Source organism: Argiope bruennichi, chromosome 5, assembly GCF_947563725.1.
Source record: "Argiope bruennichi chromosome 5, qqArgBrue1.1, whole genome shotgun sequence".
Taxonomy (NCBI): domain Eukaryota; kingdom Metazoa; phylum Arthropoda; class Arachnida; order Araneae; family Araneidae; genus Argiope; species Argiope bruennichi.
This window is the reverse complement of record NC_079155.1, coordinates 67,902,971-67,927,512: the sequence shown is the minus strand read 5'-3', so window position 1 is coordinate 67,927,512 and position 24,542 is coordinate 67,902,971. Positions and strand designations below refer to the sequence as shown.

General features: G+C 30.5%; 1 protein-coding gene across 2 annotated transcripts in view; it reads right to left on the bottom strand.

The window, feature by feature from the left end:
- The window catches only part of LOC129968695 (protein c-ets-1-B-like), a 75,184-nt gene that overhangs the window by 28,507 nt on the left and 22,135 nt on the right, over positions 1 to 24,542 (bottom strand). Inside the window, exon 3 of one of the 2 annotated variants that reach the window (XM_056082855.1) lies at positions 22,723 to 22,897. In XM_056082855.1, the coding sequence (XP_055938830.1) occupies positions 22,723 to 22,897 (175 nt within the window). Of the gene's footprint in view, positions 1 to 9,158; positions 9,906 to 22,722; positions 22,898 to 24,542 lie in introns of those variants that run through there. The other variant, XM_056082856.1, reaches the window with a different exon arrangement.

Below are 24,542 nucleotides of genomic sequence, written 5' to 3'. Positions count from 1 at the left end.
TTTAAATTTAAAATAAAAGTTCAATTTATTTATTTATTGCTGTTGTTGTTGCGCAATTTTGAGTACAAAAGTGCAAAATACATTTGAAATAAAAATAAATCCAACAAGATAACAGCCATAGGGCAAACTGTAGAAAGTCCTAGAAAATACGACTTTATATATATATATTTAAAAAAAAAAATCCGCCAGTGCAAAATGTGTGAGAAGATGAAAAGACAGGTAAAAGTGCGAAGAGAGGGGAAAAAAAACCCATCGAAGAGGGGGGGGACGAAACAGAAATAAAGACCCGGTCTCAGAAAAAGAAACGACCAACACCTGTTTTCCCAGGCTCCGTCACGCGATTTCGAAAGTCGACCAATCACAGCTCGCCTGGAGCGGAGAGAGAGAAGGAAAAAAATAACTCGTGCTACAACTTTTATGAATGAAAGTGTGTGTATGTGTGAGCGCGTGTGTGGAGAACGTAATGAATGAATGGAGTACGTTTCTTTACCTGCCCAAGGCTCTACTATGAGAGATTTTTATGAATGAACCGGCTTCGAAATGTAGGTGTACTCTCCGATTTCGGGGTCAGATGAAAGGGGGAATGGGGAGGGAGGGAGAGAGAGAGATCGAGAAGGAAAATTTGGATTTGCGACTCGTGAGAAAAGAACGATATGACAAGGTCATTTTTCCTTATGGACATAATCACTTTCTGCGTGTTTAGAAGAAATTACTTCACTCGATTTCAACCTCAGAAATAATGGTATCTTATCAGAAATTTCCCACAACTTTTATATTTATAAAAGAAAAAAAAAACATCACGTTAGTTGAATGGCTATTTAATCGAAGAATGTAAGCTATTTCTAATGTTCACGGTTTTGAAAGTTCATTTTATTACATAACCAAAAATTGCGGATAAATTACACACACTATTAGTCGGAAGTAATTTAACTTTGACCTCATGTATACAAAATAGCATTTCACAATTACGATTGTACAAATAATGAACTATATGTTTGTGTTAAACATTAAAGTTAACATATTTTTATAGGTATTATCATACTTTTTATATTATCAATCGAATCCATCTTTACGTAACTGTTTTAATGATTAGTATTCTCTGCTCTTAAGATTTAAAATCAATAAGCACAGTTTCTCAAAAGAAGACATTTATTTCTATGTTAAAATTTTTTCAAATAGGCAACTATTTGATTCATTGCGTTGGACTACATAAAGGCTTGAATAAATTCGTTTATTATAAATTTCATCGTGATAATGAGCACCTTGGTTATTTTTAAATTTTATTATTTGTTTTGATATACTTAATAATTGCTATCAAGAAAGTTCACATAAACTCTTAGTTTTAACGGCATATTTCAAAAGATTTCAAATATTATAAATGAATAAAGACCATTTTACACTAATTACATAAAAATACTGTACAATGTTGATGAGCATGTTTCAGCATTTCAAAATGTAACTAACTATATAAGTGATAACTAAGTTACAGTGGCAGGTCGATATATGGTTTGTTTGTTTGTTTGTTTCTTATGGCACTTGCCACTGACAAGCTCGCTGTTACGAAGACAGCGATTTAAGCCTGAGGGGGAACGTCTCTTATTTTTTATAGCAGCGCCAACTAGGGCCAAGAGTACGACTTTGCCACTCACGCATCACTCATTCGCTTGCACAACCCCTTTTTACAGGAGGGCACATTCACACATCTCACAGATAGAACAACAGAAGAACAACCATGCCCAAACCGGGACTCGAACCCGGGACGCCCAGATCACGGGGAAGACGCGCTACCCCTATGCCAGGACGCCGGCCGATATATGGTAAATGTCAACTTTCTCCGGTGAATGTCAGCATTCAAGTAGTCATCATTTCGGTAAATTTCAACATTCCTCGGGTGAGAATGTTGACATTCTCTTATTTCGATTTTGCATGGTTACAACTATGCAAATTAAACGATTCTGAGTTAACAATCTTCCTCAATTAGTAATAAAGTTATAACGATTGTAATTTAGCATCCCCCCCCCATATAATCAGGTCACAAATTTAAAAAGAAATAATAATTCAGTTTCAAGTAAAATTCAGTTTTTTCAAACTATATGAAACCAAAAATTAGCAGATAAAATTAAAATTTGGAATGAAAAGTCTCACATTATATATGCATATGATATATAATTACTGTTTTTTAATTTCCCAATTTTATTTATCTGTACGATTTAGAACGGCGCGTCTATCACATTTTGACAATTTTACGTCTCAAAGAAGTTATACGCTGAGAACAAGCAGCTGAATTCTTAAACACCCAAATATTAATGTCTATACACATAAAAAAAAAAAAAAAAAATGTTTGGATATAGTGTTAAAGTATTCTCTATCTTCCTAAAAAGGAACAGTCAAATATAACAGTGAATAAATATAAAATACGATGTAATTTTCTAAACTTCTAGCTATAACCAAATTTTAACAGAAAACATATATTTTTTTCAAATTCACTTTTCGATAAGTTTGCATGTGGTAACTTAAGAGCGCAAAAACTTATATGTATCAAAACACAATTTTTGGCAAATCTTTCTTTGAATAAAAGAACCATAAAGTTCTTTTAATAAAGAAAATAAATAATTTTTTATAGTTCAAACAAATAAAAAATAAGTTCTAAAAAAGTATGAAAATTTTTTTAATAAAATTTAAGAACATTGTACTTTATTAAAACAAGTAATAAGAAAACGTGATCTTACGTCTGACTCGATTAAAGCAAATGAGTTACAGCTTTAGATGCAAGTCCTTTTGAACTTGCTCTTAAAATTGGCACAATGATACGATTACGAACAATCATTTATATAAATAATGACTTATTAATTATCTTATTTTTTAATTACTTTACCCGAATATTTAGCCGAAAACAAGTTTTGACCATTTATGTAGAAAAAAATATTGTCGATACGATTTGAAAGAATTGATTACATGAATGAAATCCATATATAGTAAAGATATCTGTTTCGCATGTCTCCATCAAGCAAAGGTTGGTAATCTTGGAACTGTTATAAAATCAAAAATTCCAATGAAATTGTTAATTAGTGAAGTTTATTGGCACAAGAGCTAGATTAAGTTATACTTCAACCAAAACGACAGGCACAACAAAGTATGGTACTTCAACTAAAACGGCAATGGGAAATCAACGTGTTATACCTGTTTTGAATGACAGTGTGACTTCATTTTTCCGGATTAACAGAAATTAGACAAGATCCTGATAACTGATGAAACTTCTTTTGTCTTATTCGGAAAAAATGAAGTTTGAAGTTTTTGCAGTAATCTAATGATAGCGAATATAACATTTATATTTTGTAGATATTATATCAAAATATAACTACTTGAACAGATTATTGTACCCACACAGTTGCTTCGCTGTATTTCACTCATTTTAACCACAGAAGATTTCCTAAGGTTTTTTTTTCTTTCTTCCTCCCCCCCCCTTTTAGCAAAAGGATTAAACTAATTTCAGTTCCGTTTATCAAAATTCTACTGTATATTAACAGCAGAACTTCAATAATCTGAAACAGTAGATAAGTATTGGTTTGAGAAATTATTCAATCAATTATACCAATTCATGATGAAATGACGCATACAATTAATTACAAATCGATTACATCTTTTGCGAAAAAAATATAAGAAAACACGCAGTTACATATTAGATGACATACACAGTTATTTCTGGGAGAAGGTTTGGACATTACATGTACAACTTTATTCAACCAATGAGAACAAAATCACAAAGCAACTTTTTTTCCCCCTCCTAATATTTCTTGGGCACAATAGATTATGTTCAGGCATGCCTAAGTTCTGACAGAGCAGGTACCAGCAAATTCGTTCCATTGAATTCTGCAAGATTCTGGTTTAGATTAGACATATGGTAATACAAGACATAAATGACGATTCTAAATTCGAATTATCTAAGACCTCCACGTGCGTCATTCATTCTTAAATTCCATCGCCGCGGCAGGCGACAAATTAAAAAAAAAAAAAACGAAGGACAATAACCCACTTTCAAGTTTAAAAAGAACCACAATCGAAAGAAGCAATACAGATGTTGCATCAGGCCAAGTGCAGGGTTTCTGGGGGAGAAAAAAAACTCCTCCGCAATTCAAGGACTAAATGTTTTTTTAAAAAAAATCTTTCCCTTTTTTTTAATTCAAGATAAGAGAGCCAATAACCAATAGAATCGAATTATCTGTTCCTAATGGAATGTAATCGTGTTAAGGTCTACTAGTTAAAGAAATAACTGAAGGAGAGATAGTAAAGTTTTTTTTCACCAAGCTGACCTTCAAATGAACCGAGTAAGTAACCCTAGAACCTTATTCATTACCTCCCTTTTGCCTGTTGAGCAGCTGTCCTCATCTATCATTTGGTAGGAAAACATGTGGCGAGCATTTTACATCGCCAATAAATTTAATTACTTGCCACGGTCGCGTGAAGTGACAAGGGAAGTTGATGGAGACAATATTTTAGAAGATCGAGACATTTGAATTTTTTTTGTTGCCAAACTTGGCGAAATTTGTGAACAAGGATGCTTTTAACAACGTTAAGTAATTACAAAAGATATGGTTGATGAATTTTGATTTTTTTTTTTTTTTTTTTTTTTTTTTTTTTTTTAAGGATTAAAGGAGTTTCCTACCATTTTTCCTGTACTGATCAAACTGTACTGATAAAGACTATAATTTCATAATTGCTACAATTGCTAAAATTCAATGAGAGCGATTTTAGCAAAATTAAGAGCTACAAAGAAGGCTGTTTGCCAATCATAATTTATGGTGATGTCAAACGTAAACGACAAGATTTTAATTTAAAAGATTCCCTTTTACAATGATAATACAAAATGACAGCAAAATATAAAAATGATTTTAGCAGTAACAAGGGGAAAAAATACAATTTATAAGCAATGATTGTCAAATGATTTTTGCGATTCTTAGTTTCTTTTATGAGTTATTTTTAACAACATTTCTATAAAATTATTTCATATACTAAAGATTGAAAGATCATTACATTTAAATTAATGTAATGTTAATTACATTAATTTCATGTTACATACCATATAAACTTTGAATTAATTATAGAATCGCTGACGGATAACTGTCAGCGGGCTTGTAAAGTGCCATAAGTCATAAAGACAACATTAATTATAGATTTTTAGTTCTACAGTTCTATGCAAATCATCCATTCATTATAGATTAACTTGTTAAATATGTTTTAAATGCATCTACTGATTTTATTTTTTGTAGTTGTTCATAGGAAATCTATTTAAATTTTGTTTTAAAAAATCGAAGAAAGTGTCTTAAAATTCAAACTTCTTAATAAAAATATGCCAATACAAATCTTTTACCGATTTCCCCATACATTGGTCTATAAACATTATCTATTATTCGAAATGCGCAAGGTCTTTAGATGAGTTCAATTAATAAAACAAAAAATGAACTGTTACTATTAAGAACAGTTACTGTAATAATATTAGATAACTAAAGAGATTGTTTTCAGAGTTTCTCTAACTCACAGCTTGTAGTGATCAGTTAATAAATACACTTTATTAAATCAAGACTAAAGAACATTGAGAAAGTTCAAGGAAACGGAATACAAACCCTCCTTTTTCAAAGGAAAGTCGTAATTTTGTGATTCAGTTATAACTTCAATTTCACAAGCTATTTATTTTTTGCGGTTTCACTAAGTACATATCATATACCAATAAAGCGATTTGCCGCTTGCAAGAATAAATGCATGAATATTTAATGTAGTTTAAATATACAATGTCTAATTAATTTTGGAATCCATTGCTTATTGGTAATGGAACTTTTGCGTACAAGACATTTGCGCTTAGGTCATAAACGTACTATAAATTATCCGTAGCAAAGCGATAAGAAGAGCTTGGGTTTGATTAAGCTTACAGCTTAAGGTTTGCTATACATTATAGCTGCCGGCAAGAATATTTGGTGAACAGATGCGGAAAGATATTATATTAGTATATGAATTAAGTTTTGAAAAACACGCTGGCCGTTACGTAGATCTGTTGCAATTCATATAATTAGATAGATGGTCCTAATCAGAAGCGTGAATCACGGCTGCGAATGTGTTAAGCATAAGAAAAATGCAGTAGGAGAAAGTTAAAAAGAGAAGTTAATAATTTGAAATTCTGTTAACACATGAATGTGTAAAATTAACTGCGGTAAGTATTTTTATTCTAAATTTAGCAAAATTTCTATTTTAGAGTATGGTTAAATACATTAAGAAATATATTAAGGTTAAATATATTAAGTCACAACAATCCCACAATTGTAGATAACATTTAAAATGTTGCAATCCCTTATAGAACATTGATTCATAGTAATATGATTTGTAAGCATTTGTTCCGGTGCGTAAGTCATACAATCTGCTCACTTTGTATAAGTGAAAGGGACCTGCTATGACAATTCAGCATAAGAATAACATGCAGTTAAAGGACCAGTACGATTATCATGCTAATACGATATTACATAACTTTATAACGTACAGATCAATTGATAAAATATTACTTCAATTTGGAATAATATTACGTATTAATTTTACACAGATGGCTTCATATAAGTTAACTAAATAATATTTAACAATTCAAGAATTTATGAAATGCAATTTTAATTTTAATTCTTTAAATGCGAGTAACAGCGACGTTTGAATCCAAAAGGAAAAAAATCGTATATTTCCAACTATGCCACCAAAAAAAAATAGAAATTTTTTCTCTCCCCCAATTCCAAACTATACTAACAATGAATCACAGCAAATATTTAGGAGTACAGAAGAAAAATGAACTTTTCCTTTAAAAAATACAGAACTCAAAACAAACGATTAAACTATGAGGTAATACACAAGAACAATATACGATAAAGTTCTCCAGTGGGTGCAGTTACGATTCTGCAGGGGCTACGTAATAGGTAAACGGAACACGTCGAACAAAGTAAACATACCAGCGCATAAAACAGGCCACCCACACAGTATGACTTGCTGATTTTGTAAGAGGTCAATGTAATGTATACATGCACATTAGAAAGACATTACATATAGGCAGGATATGCAATCTACAAATCAAGCATTGTGCTTTTAAAGAGTGATGGTTGAAAAAGAATTTAATGTTTACACTACATTGTAAACCAAGAATTTCAGACATTGTCTTTTACATTTAACTACTTAGTAAGGCAAATAAATAAAATTAAAAAAAAATTGACATTGACAACTACACTTTAACAGTCTATTATTCAATCATATGGCAGAAACATTTTTTTTTATTTATTTATACGCAACTACGTGATCATAAAACAGTCAAAACTGTTGTATGTTGATTTACTTTTTTTTCTCTAAATCAACAAGAAAAAGGAGAAGAAAAAAATTTATTTTCAACTCAAAGGAACAATCATAGGGATTTAAATTAGGATACCTTGGTGGCCATAAGCAGGGCTGAATTATCAAATTAGCAACTGCATAGGAATCTTACGGCTCTTGAGTGTCCCAATGTCTCCAGATTTTTCCTTTCTTGCTGTAGATTTTTCCAGGTTAATCAAATTTTATACTTTCATTTGATTTATAAGGATTATGAAATGAATTCATTCTAATTAAAATCCAGAATTGCTTAAATTTCTAAATATCATTCCCAGGATTTTTTTCCCCCCACAGGAAATTTAGAGACGAATGTAATCCAATCTCTTTCGCAACTGGTTGATTGAGCCTGAAGTAACATATTGAAATAATTTCAACATTAATGGGCATAATGTGTCTAATAATGTTTTAAAACTATTTTACTATTTTGTTTAAAATCATTTTAAAACTTAATTTTTTTCATACGTGGTTTACAGAATCAAATAAACTTGATGGTGAACGCGAAGGAAAATGCTTTGTTATTTTAATTAGCTATAACATTTATTACTTAAAACTAATTATATAGATATTAACCTTTTCACCCCCAGGAAGAGGAAGAGGGGGAATGGAAAACTGCACCGCTAAGGGTCCCTAGAAGATTTAATCCGGTCCTGGCCATAGGTATTACATTTAAAATCGATGTTACTCGGACTTTCTTACAGAAATCTTTTAGTAAGTCCATACTTGTTAAAAGCCAATAAATTAGTTACAGAGGTGAAATATAATACCATATTTTCTAGTTTTCTCAAATTGTTCAATTCTTTTATAATGATTATTTAAAGATACCATAATGCAACCGGAAATTATGAATCCATTAACAAAAGCAACATATAATAAAATATTTAATAATTTCCCTATATTAGAAAGAGGGACATTTGAAAAAAAAAATGTACCTAAGAAAAATTAAAAATAATAACATATTTAACAACGACAAATTCCAAACAAAATACTTAAGTTTTTTATAATCTTCCATTTCCAAATTATTTGGCGATTTAAAAGAACGATTGTTTTAATTAAAATACTACGCATGATTTTTTCACGTTTCTATGCAATTTAAAATTTTTTCTTTCCTCAATTTAATATGATAAGTGATGAAACAGACAACTGATTTGCCTACAAACCATATACACCATATTGATTACTATGCCGATAAGACCATGAATTATAATTTTATTATTTGAATTCATTCTTAAATTTTGAATAATCCGTTTTTAGAAAGAGCTTATTCAATTCACAAAAGCCAAAAATGAATTAAATATGCTCGTATTATACACATTCAGATTGCTTCTTTGAATATCCAAGAGAAGCGAACACAGTTTCCTCAAGTATTACTAGATAAGGATTTAAAAAGAAATGTTATAATTATATGATTATGAGGCAATCACTAAATACTGAACTTTTTTTAGCTATATGCAGAATTAATAACTATCTGGTACAAAGAAAATAATTCATTCCATTGAATCGGCTACTTTTATCAAGAAAGATTATTTACGTGGATTGAAATTCTACTAATTTAAAAACAAAACATTAAAAAAGATTCTTCTACCGATAACCTTTGATCAAAAAAGTAAACTTTTATAATTTAAGAAATTATTGATTATTTAATTTACGAAGTACATTTAAATATAGTAGACACTTAGATTACAAAATTTAACATTTCCTCACACATACAAAATAAATAAATAAATAAATAAATAACTCATGCAATTATTATGATTTTAAATATCAAATCTTACCTTTGGGAGGTTTCGGAGCAATAAGTTTTGGCTTAGGTGCTAGCATCATTTTGTCAACGTTAGTATCACAGCGGAAAACACCAAAAAATTTTTTCAACTTTCTTGGAGGAGGTTTGGAATGACGATCAAATTTAAATAAACACTATCGAACCTTTTGATCAAAAAAATTATATATTTGTACACAAGATATTTCCTATTTTGTACAACGAGACTAGAGATAATTCCTGCCAGAAACTAATCCACAGTAATAAATAATAAATATATTTTCGAGGATAAATGCTACTATTTATTAGAACTCGATGTGACTAGGTAATGATAAATACATAGATTATTTTTCTTAAAAAATCATTGTTCTTTTTCTTCTATAAAGGAGACCACAATGTTAAATCGTCCGTAATCAAGTCACTTGCAATCCAATCGAAGACAAAACTGGCAAATAAGTCTTCAGCCCATTTGGTATTTAACAAGTTAATCTACAAAAGAGATGCCAGTTCCACAAATAAATCATTTTCGAACAAAATCGTTTGGTAGTGAAATTTTAAAAGTCAAAACAAAACGGCCGGTTACAATTGGCGCAGGTGAAACATCTAAATCTTCCTAAAAATCAACAACGACACAGATAATAATTCTTTTCGAAAACTGTCTTATACAGACGTAAACAACGGAAGATCCGCAATTTCACTTTATTACAAAGTCAGCATGGTTTGACTCTACGGGAAAAAGTTCTTCGAAGAATATTCCACAGCCGATTCTGCGCAGAACACCGTTTATGAATGAAGTGACGGAACGAAGAGCCAACTTGTCGTTTGCTGATTTTTGTTACCCACCTTTTCCCTTCCCCCACTTTCGGAGCCAACTTTTATTCTCAGGGGGTGGAACTCAAAGGGGGTAGGCAGTGTGATGTTACGCTCTGAGAAGATGCAGGGGAAGAGGAGGAAGGGGAATTACTATAACTAATACTACAGAGGGCGGCTGGGGGTCCATTTAAAGGGGGGAGGGCCGAGGGGTCCCCGCTTCGGTGGTTTGCGTGAGAAGATGCGGGAAGCTGCAGGTACCTTGAGCGGAAATGGGAAACGGTTAGAAACAGCCGTTCTTCGCAAAGCGTTTTTTAATAGGTGCAATACCAGAGTAAGAGATGACTTTTATGCTTCTTAAGATGCCCGCTACATGATACTCCCTGAAAGGGCTGCTCATGAAGATGGATATTGTTTACAGGATTCAGGAATTCTGGATGTTAAAGATTTTTTATCCCCGTTTACAGAAAACAAGAGAAAATAAATGTGGTATTCAAACCATCCAGCTTGTTAAATAACACGCAGGCAATAGAAGCGCATTCTTTTGCTCCAACAACAACTTCTTCCGCAACTTAGTAGCAAATAAATTAAATAATTTTACAATCAGCTTTATATTAATTATTATATTTGAAAGGGTTACTCATGATGATTGGATAATATTTATGGAATTCTGGATGTTAAAGCTTTTTTTTCTGCTTGTAGAAAACAAGAGTGAAAAAGAGAATAAATGTGGTTAACACGCAAAATAATACTTAAGCAATAGGGGCGCATTCTTTTGCTTCAATAATAATGTTTCCCCCAACTTAGTAACAACAAAATTAAACAATTTTACAATGAATTCTATTATTTAAATTACACCTTAAAGTAGTTTGTGAAGTTAAAAGTAATAATAATTTTAATTTAGTTTCTATTCATTTAAGTAAGATAAAAATCCGAATTCTCACAGAAAGAATTAAAATATTTGATGTTATTAATTTTTTTTCTACATCGAATATTGTAATGTACGAATAATATTCTGTTATAAGAAAATTTAACGAGTTCCGAGTCTCCTTTTGTTTTAATATATTTTGGAAACCACATAAAATAATAACTTTTGCGAAATTTAATTTCTATGAAATAAATAATTATTTACCACCAATTTCAATAAGTTTTTTTAAAAAAATATTGAAGCTTATTATTTAACTGTTTAACGTTCACGGACTGGTACTGATCTGATATCAGTTTGTTATCAGATTGTTATTTATATATACAGCGAAAAACTGTATTACGTTTAATTTGGATAATAGTGCAACATAATATGCACGTGGATAATATGCTCGTGTGCCCATAATTATAATGATCATATACTAAATGAATGAAATGATTCCAAACCTTATAAAATTACATCAATAAAACTTTCAAATATATGATTAATTCCTATTCTACAATTTTTCCCATTCATTAATCTTGCTAAGTTTTTAAACATTTTAATGTGAAAAAAGAAATGAATTAAACCCTGCAGAAATTAAACGATATTTTACAATATCCTTTATTCTATAATGACAAATGCACCGACTGATTAATAGTTGATATTTCATAAATATTTTCATAAAACCCTTACGATATATATCAATCAGCCATAATAATAATAATAATGGGATGATAGCAAGGAAATGAAGGGAACAAGTAGTTCGCACAAAACGGAAACTGCAGTTGCTCAAACCTGCCACCTGATTGCAACAACCCCTCGTTTTTTAGCAGGCAGCATTCGCGAAGTTTTACACTAACTTCACACACACTATAAACCACCGGTCCTACGGATTTTCTACCCGCTTTTCCTTTTTCAGCTGTTTCCGTCTCTTTAAAAGAACGGCAGAAGGGGGGAGGGAGCGTCGTAGTAATAGTAATAGTAGTAGTAGTAGTAAGTAGCAGGGAGCTTCTAAAAACGACCTCTACGTCACATGTAAAAGACTTTCTCATATGACGTCACAAGAACGCGGGTATCCCCGAAAAATTGTTCTAATTTTTTTTAACAGTAGCACAGAGAGTCCCGATTCATGAGAAAACTGATTTTGTTTCCGGTTTCGGTTTTGGTATTGGCTCGATCAGCTGCCGGATGCTGTACGTGGGTCTACAGCAACAGTGTCTACCCATCGTCCCTACCACGATTTTTTTTAAGGGAGGGGATATAAATCCGTATGTTAAAATTAATAACATGAAAGAGAGGGTTATAAGTATCGCATAAAACAAATACCTGGAGTAAACGATGACAATTCGTATTTTAACACATGATAATAGAACACTAATTCCCAATTAATATTTCCCCTCATGATTAATCCTTTAATTTTGGAGTACACACTATTATAACCCCCCCCCAAAAAAAAACATACACACACAACCACCCTTTTCACATAGATATTTTTATCATCTTCAATAAGGGCTTAAGTTAGCTTAAAAATCAAATTTAGTAAAAAAATAATAATTAGTATTTATTAAAAACTTTACATTTTACTTGCATTTTGTGTAATAACGCTGGCTGTCTTAGACAATCAGTTAATTAGTCTAAACTAATGCCTTTCCTGGTATTCAATTATTAATATGGAATGCATTTATTTAAAAATTTCATTTTCTTATTTGTTAAGACCGAAAAATGTGAATTTAGTGGAATCCAACAACAATAAATTACGTACATGCAAATTTAATAGAGAAGATGCAACGAAATAAAAGCGAAAATTTTACTTCAGAATTTATACCAGACAGATATTCTTTTAACTGAACTAAAACATTGACGAAAAGCAAGCGATTGAATAGTTAAGTTTGATGGAATATTGAAATTAGACAGGATTTGATCATCAGAATAAAAACGTTATAAACTAAATATAAAATTAATTTAAAAAAATTATTAAAATTAAAAAATTTAACTGGAAATGCGATTTTTTGACAAAAAATTTTTTTTTGGATTTTAAGAAAATATAGATATTATATATTGGAAATAAATAATATTTTGGGTAGATACTGGCAGTAAAATAATAATTTATTTTTTAATTATTATGTTTAGTTTAACATTTGAACTTTGAGAAGTTCATACTGACCTTCCTTTAGTCTTGAAGTGCTAAGTGCCAATTCTCATCAAGATTGCGCAAGAACTCAAATTTGTATTAAAGCAAACATATGCTTTATATTGAGTGGCAATTCAATAAGGCTATAAAAGCTTAATTCGTTCCAACGGTAAGTCGCACATATTTAATTTTGAAATAAAAGGCTTATCTTGAAGATTGCAAAATGATATGGCACAGAGAACGCATGCAATTCAATATTAGACCCTGCAATAAATTTTGCCATACGATTATGACATTATGTTTATCCATTTCATCATTTTATTCTACGTATCAGTCTTGAGCGACAGAAAATCTTTATTTATAGCAAAATTCATTCATTACAACAGAATATAAACCTTATTTATGAATTTACAAATCGTCTTCGATGACCAGTTTGTTCACTGGAAATAATTTTTATTAAATTGTTTATACATACTTTTCATTTTGTTCATGATTCTTGAACAAAGCAATTTCAAGCATTAAAAACATAACAATTATCATTTCATAAATATAATAGCTTTGTTATTTTAACTCTTTAAAGGGCCATTTTTTTCTAATCATATTATGTTAAAATATTTTTAGGCTTGAAATTAGAATAAGAAAAGGGATTCATTTAGCTTATTAGAAAAATTTAATTTGATTAATTAATTATTTTGGTTAATTAATAATTAAGTATCAAATCAAGACACGTCATTTTGTGGAAAATAAAGAACTAAAGCATCTAAGTTTCTGTCTTTCTAAAAAAATTTGTCAGAACTTATGCCAACCTACATAAATTCATACAAATTTGGTGGGAAGCATATTTCCCACGGCCCTAGAAAGGGTTAATAGCATTATACTCGTTCAGTTTATTGAGTGCATGAGCATATTTAATAAGTCAAATCTTATAATGACAATAATTTGCTCAGGTAATTTTAATTTATCTTTTAAATGCAAGCCGTCTTACCATGTATTGTAATTTTACTTTCTTATACCATCGTTCATATAATGTGGTAAGATAATAAACAGAATCTTTCTTTAACTTCCAACAATGTACGAAAATCATGTGATTAAATATTTAATAAAAACATGAAAATAATTTGAATCTCACTGCAAAAAAGAAATGTAATGTTGATAATTACGCAATTAAATAAAACAAAATAAAAATGTTGCAATATTTCCGAAAGTTATCGCGCCGAAATATTAAAATGCTTCTTACTCTTTAATTCATTGCAATTCCAATTAAAATTTCAAAAAAAAGTGCATTATCTAACCCTTTAAAGTATATTTATACTAGATAAAACGGCATGGCTTGCAGACCGCTAATGCACACACAGACATTCTGCTTTATTATAAGCAGATATTGGTTTAATGAAAAAATAATTCACGATATTTATTTATCTACAAAGTTTCCCCTTCCAAAAAAATATTGGTAGTAAATATATACTTTTACGATCACAATTTTCGCTCATTAAAATTAATTAAGATAATGATATTCGTAACATCTTATCTAAATTCAGCTTACATATATTTAATTAAAAAAACACAAGGAATAATAAATTATCTGTTACACTAGACCTTTACATGTATCAATTTCCAATGCTAAACACAAATTTTAAACCTGATGCCGATGAACAAACTAACAGAATTGCACACGTAGAAACATAAATAAAGACCTAATAAACAAGCCTTCTTCGGTTTATCGTCACAGGTGGCATGCGCACATAATTATGTTCCTTTCCACCCCCTGATGAGAACCCTCCTTCGCAAAAAAACCGCAACCGTCGCCGCTACACAAGGGGAATAGAGTGAAAATTAAACGCGGTAAACGTAGTTTTCATTCACCCAGAACCATTGTTTTCCCAAGTTCACTATTTTCCACGAAAATAAAGCAGAATTCAAATAAATAAGCATTAGGAGAACGAATAAAAAAGAGGCATAAAGTAATGATTGTCTATTGTGCGTGTGGGAAAATAATTTATAAAACCGTAGTTATATTTCCCCAGCTGACGTTCATTGCTTTCTAGCCAGTGATACTATTAGAAAGTCAGGGAAAATTTATTATTAAATTAATAATATTTTGAGAAAAATTCCAGCGCATGGAACATAATAGCCCACCCCTATTCCCCCCCCTTAAGAACGCAGTTATACAAATGGTAACTAATCTCATCATACACATGTAGTGTTGTGGCCATTTTCATAAATCGCTATATGAAAAGCGAAATTCAAAATTTTGGTTCGAAGCATGGTTATGTCTTAAAGCGTGGCACGTTAGCTTAGTTTATCTCCAGTAAGTTATTGCATCAGTCATTACATTTTGTTTATAAGAATTTCTACATCAAGCAATTTTTAGAAAAAAAAATACAGAAAAAAGCCTTATTATGTTTAGAAGATTTCAAATAAAAATAAAGTCGTTTCGTAGCCCATTCAACGAAGCTACGGAGCCTACCCGAGACGCCTGGATATTACTACCAATCTCTTCCACATTTATTAAATGTGATACCCGTGGCGCGTGCTTTGTCTGTCAGAGATACGCGGCCAAAGAGTTTACAGGAAGGTGTGTTTTCTAAGAACACTCAAAGGATGTCCAAGCATATATTTACTTCACAACTATCAATTAGCTAAGCAAAGACCTGCAGCGTATAATAATCACTTAAAAACACAGGCTATCTGTGGTTTTTGAAGGGAGTGGAAATTTTTTTTCTTATCTTTGAATGAGATGGGCGTTCCAATATTCCAAGGTACCTGAAATAAAATGATCCTAGGAATGAGAGGGTAAAAGGATATTCGAAACCCGTTAGAAGGCATAACATGTAATGTTTTAAGGTCTGATTTGACTATCTTATTATGGTTTTAAAATTTTCTCTTAGTTTTAAAGCAACAAACATGCGCACAATAAAAATGTATTTAATACCATTAACTACCTTTTATAAACGCTTAAATGATATCGTAATGAAATCTAAATTAAAATATAGATAGAAAAATGAAAGAGAGAGAGAGTTTATTCCGATATTAATTTAAAATCATATCATAAGATAATCAATCAAATCATAAGATTTTCATATCTTATTTTTTAATAACCATGAAATATTGAAATAGGTTTTGTGCAATATGCTCAATCTCGTAGCGACTAAGGCACCAGTGGGGAAATAGATGCCACAAACGACAGCCCGAAGGGACGCCCAGGGGACATACATCCACTGGAGTTTATGACACTTAATAAATATCATAAGGTTGTGGGCAAAAACATAATGCAATGCCACAGGTGACACTTGCCCGTGCAACGCCACTGAATACACTTCGAACTTACAGAGAAAAGGTTACCATTAGAATGAATTTTGAATTAAAAATCCAAATAAAAATTTCAAAAATCGTTTCTTAAAAAATATTTTTTTTTTAAAAAAGTTAACATATTTGATTATTTGATGGTCATCGGTCCAAAGACCTAGCTTGCTGTTATGTCTTTGGAACAGGTATGCCGAATAAAGCATGTCGTAATTAGCAACTAGCATGTCTGCTAATTAGCATAGCATTTACTATCAGGTATAGTAATATTAGGTCACACTTGAAATAAAATAAAAAAATCCTCTTTTTAAACAAATTATAAATAAATTAAAGAAATTTGAACAAGAATCTAATATAACACCAAACGGTCAACGCTGCAAATATAGACAAATTCCTGATTCTACTTTTATCCTCCCAAAAAATGCTTATTGCCAAGCGTATTTCTGGAGCTAAGAAAATCATTCCTGTGACTACTTGAAATCTAAGTTTTATAATTAAGGGAATCAGAAATTCGGCCATATCCAAACTTATTCATTAAGATTCGCATATTTTAACGCATACTAACATTTCATGCGCTGATTCCCGATAAATTGTGGAAAAGTTAAATGCTTATTCTATTAAAAACTAGTTTTCAAACAAATGTGATTTAAGTCGCAAAAAACAGTGTATACAATTAAAGAAAAATTACAAAGGAAATGTTATTAAAAATTATTTTGAGAATTTCACTCTAGCTTTTAAATTTGATTTTTCATATTTCTATCACCCGAGAATGAAATCAAACAGCAGAACTTTATTTTCCCTCATGAAATCTTATTTAAATTCACAAACACTGGATTAAGAACTTTTGTTATTTACACATTTTGAATACTGTATTATATAATGAGAGTTACAAATAAAATCAACAAGTTTTAGCGTATTATTGCTTATAATAAATGGGTTAAAAGCAAAAAAAAAAAAAAAAAAGTAATCTATTTAGTGCAAATAAACTCAAATTGAGTTTATTTCCAGTTCATAATTAAATAACTCCACACCACTTTTCACAAATAAAAAGTAAACAGATGGGACAGAGAAAGGTACAAATGTACTAAATATAGGGGATGGGGGAATATTTTCAGCTGGATATATTCCACCGTGGGAACTGCATCCTGTCGGGATTTCGTGGAGGGGGGGCATAAAAGCAGACAACTGTGCACGCAACGCTACAGTACACAAGACAAAACCCCCCTCCCCTACAGCTCAATTTCCATGTGGTCGCCTGCAAGGCCCGACAGGTGCTTTCTTCCTGTCGGATTTTCACGCCCACTCTCGGTTTTCATGGGCCCCGGGGGCAGGGCAAAGGATTCCCAAGTTGCCCCCTCCTCTAAAAGATAAAAAGAAGAAATAAAAGTTATTATTTGGGTCATATGGAGTTCGGTGTTCTTGAACCCATGGGAGGGGAGGACGAGATTGGGGACATAATGACGCTAAAAGTGGGACATACCACCATCAATTTTGGGTTATTGGATTGTTTTCGGTAGCAGGTATCTTTTGAGATATCATATATAGGGTCGCAGCGTAAGGCAATCGAAGTCGACAAAACGACGATGATAGTTACAAGTTGTATCATTACGATAATTTAAATAGCTCTTCTCTTAATCCTGATGCATTCAAAAACAATGAATACATTTCAAATGATTTAGTTCCAAATGCTATATTTTTGGTGCGAAGAATGCCTATAAAAAAACTATTTTATGTTTTTCTACTTCATAGAAATCTATCTGTTTTTACTAATGATATCGTTTGACATTGGAAAAATTATGTGAGTAGTTAATGACAATAGAACATGATAGATTACAGATATATTCTATTTTTTAAATGATTTGTAACGTATTAGTTTTTAAATTGAAAATAAAATTACTTCCCTTGTTATATTCAACTGAATGAATACAGATAATTTCATTGCAAATAAATAAAAATAAAATAAAATTCAAAATGCACTGATCCAATTATTAAAAAAAAGAATAAATCAATCTTAATGATTAAGAAACATTCAGATAAGCAAAAATTATTAAAACTTTTTCTACATGCATATTTCACAATTTTATACAGATACAATCTGTAAAAGCAATCTCCTAGGATTCATGACACATTCATAAGAGAAAGAAAATAGGTTTTCATTCATAATTAAATTATAGTAACCACAATTAATAATTATCCAACTATATTATAATATTCTAACAAATAAAGTTCGATATGCTTTGATAGTTACAAGGTTATGAGACTATTATTCCTTTCATTTTTGTTATAGAATTATATTTTATAACTATCATACTATAATTCCTATACTACTGAAAATTTTTTCTAAAATAAATACTTAAATAAGACTCACAAAATACTAGTAATTTAAATTTAAATGAAGAGTTGCGAATGGGTACAGTGATTTTTTAATCCTTTTTTTTTTTTTTTTTCCATCTTCTACTTAACAGGAAATTAACTGCATCAATTTAAAACAACATTGAAGCTTTCCTACGTCACAGAGAAGCCCAAAAAATGCCCTTTGATCTTAGACAAAGACCCCTAATTGTAATAAATCCTAGACACTACAGAAACTAAAGCTAAAAGCCTAGAAATGGGGATCCTATTTGCACAAATGAGTTTTGCTTTCATAGTAACATAACCATAAAATGGCTGCATATTTTAAAAAGAAATTATTAAACTTTATTTTAGGCTCGAATTGAATTTCGAATAAACCCCTTCATAATTATTTTCAAGCTTCATTTTTTAAATTCCGAAATAAATATAAAATATAATTCAATAGTAGACTGACGATAAAATACTGGAATTTTTTTTCTGAGAATGACGCCTATTACAGCATATTTCCTTCAAATAATGCAGGTGATCAGATAGATGTCTGTACATTTAATACTTAGAAAGAAGGAATAAAATAATAAATTCAGCTGGATTTCTTTTTAAAAATCGCTACATTTTTCATAAAAGTAATCATTTAAATCCGAAAACGAATTCAAAGTTGCCAAACGATTTTCAAATCTTAAAACAACAATAATTACTGTTATGGAAATTTTTCAGAATGTAATACATAGTATCATCGTAGGACTATTTTAACAAGACTAGGCAGTAATCTTTTATCAGCAAGCCGAAGTTCCGCTTTCGTATAGGCGAAGTGAAAATAAACTGGCTGCTACAAGTAATATTTTTAGAAGTGACAAGATTGTTAAGGAAAAGATTTGGGTATTTCACTCGCATTCGCAATTGTCCGATAAGCAACGATCGTAAAGAAACAATTTCGATTCAGTAATACTCCATATAAGGAAAATAATTTTATTTTGTACACAGATAAAATGTTTACATGTATGTACAGGTATTATTTTACTGTTAAAACAATAATTCTGAAGTAATTTTAAAGAATTATTGTTATTATAAATATAAGTAGAGTGTCTTAGATAACAAAAGTCTCAAATAATAGATTCCAGAATGTCTTAAATAATAGATTCTAGAATGAATTTTCTGAAATATTTTTCTTTAATCAATTATTTTATTCGAATAACTGGCCTGGAGGAAAAGGGAAATGATAAAAACTTGATAATCAAATATATGTTACCATTTAAAAACTATTTTCAGTTTTTTTAAAACATAGAATGTGTGGTTCTGATTTAATCTAGATCAAAATACAAAGAAGAAATATTTCAACCAAATCCATAATCAGTTAATTGCTATGCCCAATTTTTCATGTGCACCATAATTTTTAAATTAATTTATCACACAATTTAGCAAGATAAAAATTTGTCTTTATTAAGAGGACGGATATTCTCAACAGCGAAAAACATTAAAAGTTGAGCAATAAGAAATTGTTTTCCATTTAATTATCGTATTTGATGTAAACATTATATGTAGAAAAAATACGCAGTTTTTACTCTATAACAACATAAAATAATTATTTCTTAAAACATTACTTTTAACCATAAACTAAAATATGTTCTGATAAAATATCGTCAACGTTCATAGCAACAAATCGGCTTGTTCAGAAAAGGAGGGGTGGGGGCAATTCTAAACAAAATCCCTTTAAAATTAGAATTAAAGTAACTTTATTTATAAATAATAATATTCGAAAAAATAATAACATATAATTTATTTTTATGTACACTCAAAATAAAAATTTTAATAATCACAAATGTTAAATAAGTGGAAAATCTTTTTTTTTTTAAAAAAACCCTCAACATTTCTTATTATAAAAAACATCTAAAAAACATATTACTACGCAAAAACAAATAAAAATAGGTTTAACAGATACTTAATACTTATAAATATGAAAGTAGAAAACTGCAATTAAAAGACTTATGCAAAAGAACAAAAATTTGAGGAGGGGACATGTTTTGGAAAATAATAATAATAATGTCAGGAACTATCTTTTATTAATGGGGCTCTTGTTAATTAAATTCTGAAAAATAATTTATGAGTATTAAAACCTCCTTTCAACCAATACATTTCCCCTCCCCATAAATTATGAAACAGTCCTCCCCCCACATCCATTTTTTGGAACTAAAACTGAAAAATCGATTTTTTTTTTTTTTTTTTTTTTAAGGTAAGAAACCTCCATTAAATCTTTTATCCTTAATTCAAAATCATTTCCCATAAATCTTATTCGATTTTTTATTAGAAAATTCAAGGATATACATTAAAACTGTTAAAACAATGGGATGAAATCTAAAAAGACCAAAATTAATTGAACAACATGAAGAATGTTAAGGTAATTGCATTAATAAATGTCATAGATGAAGTGGAGATAACTGGTATCATTCACCAATACACGAAATAAAAGTATTTAGTGGTCTATTTGTGGCAAATTTTTGTAAACAAATTTAGTGTATTCTTCTTTAGTAATAAAAGACTAAGTAGAAAAGGGATTATTGGTGAAATAAATCTAGAATAATTTCCTCTTTCGAAGTTGGATGAAGATTAGACACTGATGGACTCAGATGCTCATTAAGATTTGAGGATTTTTCTTGTTTAAATAAATCGTTAACGACAGCGCATAGAAATACCTTTCATAACTAAATAATTCTCGTTTAATTTTCATGTATCACCGAAATTCTAGAATGCATAGACTAATATTAACAGAACTGTTCGCAAGTCATTTATGAACAGAATAAAAGCTCGATGTTAATATTTATTTTCGACGATCACATCTTCGCAGCACCCCCTGCACCAGAACGAATTCTTGCTTCCAAATTCAAAGCGTCTTGTATACATTCGCCGCCATAGAACAGAGCCGCGAATGTTTATCTAAGACGAAACAAAAGGCCCAAAACCAACCCTCACATAAAACAGAAGCCTGCGTTTTCCAGTCATCCAATCAACACTCGGTATCATAACCGCCATTTGGCAAGTAGCAGCAGCACTGTTTTAATACCGCAGCTGTTCGCGACTACAAGCACCAAGAAAGTTAATAAGGGGAGGGAGAGAAAGAAAAAAAAAAAGAAAGAAAGAAAGAAAAAGCCAACGTATCCCCTTACGGACGTCGGCGCATGCTCAGTTGAAGGTTTCTTTGTTCGAATTTAGAATGGTGCGTCACAACTCCTTGTGTAAGCAACTGGGCCAATAGATAAGAAACTGAATCTTTCAGCTTTCATTCATGCTCATGTCTTTCTACGCTTCTCCAGTTAACTTACAGGGTTTCACTTTGGAGAATCGTTTACTAATGCTCGAAACGGATAAGGTTATCAAGTTTGTTAGGAGCATAATTAAATTACAAATCAATTTAGGTTTTTTTTTTTTTTTTTTTACAAGAATGAATCATTACTGTTCAAATGAAACATAATTTGTGCTCATTTTTTTTTTTTCATTAACTTTCTTTCTTTCTTTCAGTTTTGAATAAAGAATTGAAAAGAAAACTACATCAAAGGTCAGCATCTAATAAATATAAGATTTATTAGAAAAATGTATTTTTATGTCCCAGGCACACACTCTTTTTACTTGGATGTTTTTAAAATTATTATCAAGCAGAATGCTATTTTAGAAACTGCATACATAAAAAAACTCATTATTCAAATAAAAACTATTAGAGGTCAACTATTGACAGTTAAACTTTAAATTAAAAAGGAAATATATAAAATAAAATGTTATCATCTTTATATTATACTTTATCTATTGAATGCTTTAATCTTTTGTTCCTACATTTAAAAAAAATATCTTTTTTGTTAAATATGCTACTTATATACTTATCAATAAGTAAATTTAGCAATATTGCATATTTAAAAAAAATTTAATTAGAACTGGTTATTTACTTAATCAAAATTATTCGATATATTCATCTGCTGGGATATAAAGATTTTCTTTTTCGTAATCGCCTGTTTAACTAATTGACCTTAAATCAAAGCTTATGGTCAGAGAGACAGTCCTTAAGAACTGGCAGAACCCGAAAAAGTGACTCACCTAGAGAGCTTTCTTCAGACAAATCACTCATGGACGGAACTTTTCTCATTGACTTATACGGCCTTTCTGGAACACAAGCAGAGTCATCCACTATTTCCTTCTTGATAGACTCTATCGGAATCATACACATCTGATCCCCCTCTGGGGGTGTGTGGTAATCCATCTCGAACTTAATCTGCAAATGAAAAGGCGCGATTTTGTTAGAACTTAATGATCCGCACATCTTAACAGCGTATGTTAAAATAATAAAAACGAAAAATTACAATGTAATAAAACATAAGCTTTAAATTTTAAGAATGACATAGATGTTAGACAGCAATTGTTTGGAGACTGACATATACAATTCAGTCCATTATAAGGTAAAGGTAGGAAAAAAGGGGAGGAGAAAAATGGTAAAATACCTTACAAAGTTGTTAGATAATTTATAATCTTTTGGGTAAACTTTTCAGAAAATGTTATCAAGAATTTATGACAAATTTTTAATAATAATGGCCACACATTTACTGAAAGTTAGAAATGTATTTTATAATCAGATATTATTTGTCTTGCATTAATTAATAAGTACAGACAAGAATTAGATCAACATTCGAATGAAATAATCCAAGTATTAAAAAGAATTTTGAAAGTATATTAAGGTATAAAGTCAGTCAAATTAATAAAGGAGAAAACAGACTCCTTAAAGTGCACCAATCAAGGTACGGTTAAAAAAATTATTCATAAATAAGATTTTTGAAAATCAGACTAAGGAAACGTTTTACAATGCAGTCCTTCTATACAATATATGCTTATTTCACAGATTTAATTTTTGATATCTGTCATTAAACAAATTAGAGCTTAAAAATGGATCAAATGTACTAATTATTTATTTAAAATCACATTCAGGAGATTTGTTTATTTTTTTCTAAGCTTAAAACAATATTTTTTTTTCAAATGAAAATATATCATTTAAGTATTAGAAAATTTTTTTTAAATTTATATTGGACGGCCTTCCAACGAATAAACTCACAAAAAAAATATCTTAGCACTCCATAAATCTGCAGAGTACATTATAGTTCAACGACACCCTTCAATGCCCTTCGGCTAAAAGACTCCCCTTTTTATGGAATGGGAAAAAGCAAGTAATGCCCCTTCCCCACTACAAAACTAACAACCCTATTTTAAGAACCCAACCACAAATGGACTCTCCTCAACAGCTGGATAGTCTTCAAACTTCTTCGGAGGGGTGGGCGAGAATAAGCAGAAGATGAACCAGGGGGCCGGTGGAATCGCGACCTTTAGAAATTGTGCAGGCGTGGGAATCTCGTAGGAATAGAGTTGTTTGCCCCCCTCCCCTTTTATCACTGCCCTCCAAAAACCAGAAATACAATGAGATTTGCTCGATATAAAACTGTGCTTTTAACGGAATGGTGGAAAGATGAAAGCTTCAGGTGTAAGCGTGCAAAGTGTGACACACCTGCGTTTTTCAGTCACTGAAGTGTGATGAGGGTTAAAATGACCACTTTTCAAGGTGACAAAATTGCCGCTGATTTGTTAGTAACTGCATTTCCATTTTTTAAAAATTATTTATTTTATAGCTTTTTTACGATATTTATTAAAATCATAAAAATTTATTTGTCGTAGTTTGCGGACATATAGACAATTTTAATGTTTTCACAAATTAATATTTTTTTAAAAATAAAACTGCATTTTGAAAATTTCAAGCGCCAATGAATGTTTATTCTTTCAAATCTTGTTGACAGAATTTTACAAAAAACTCTCTAGAATAAATAAATAAACAGTAAATTCCAAACAAATATTCTTTTAAAATTAGAATGGAATAA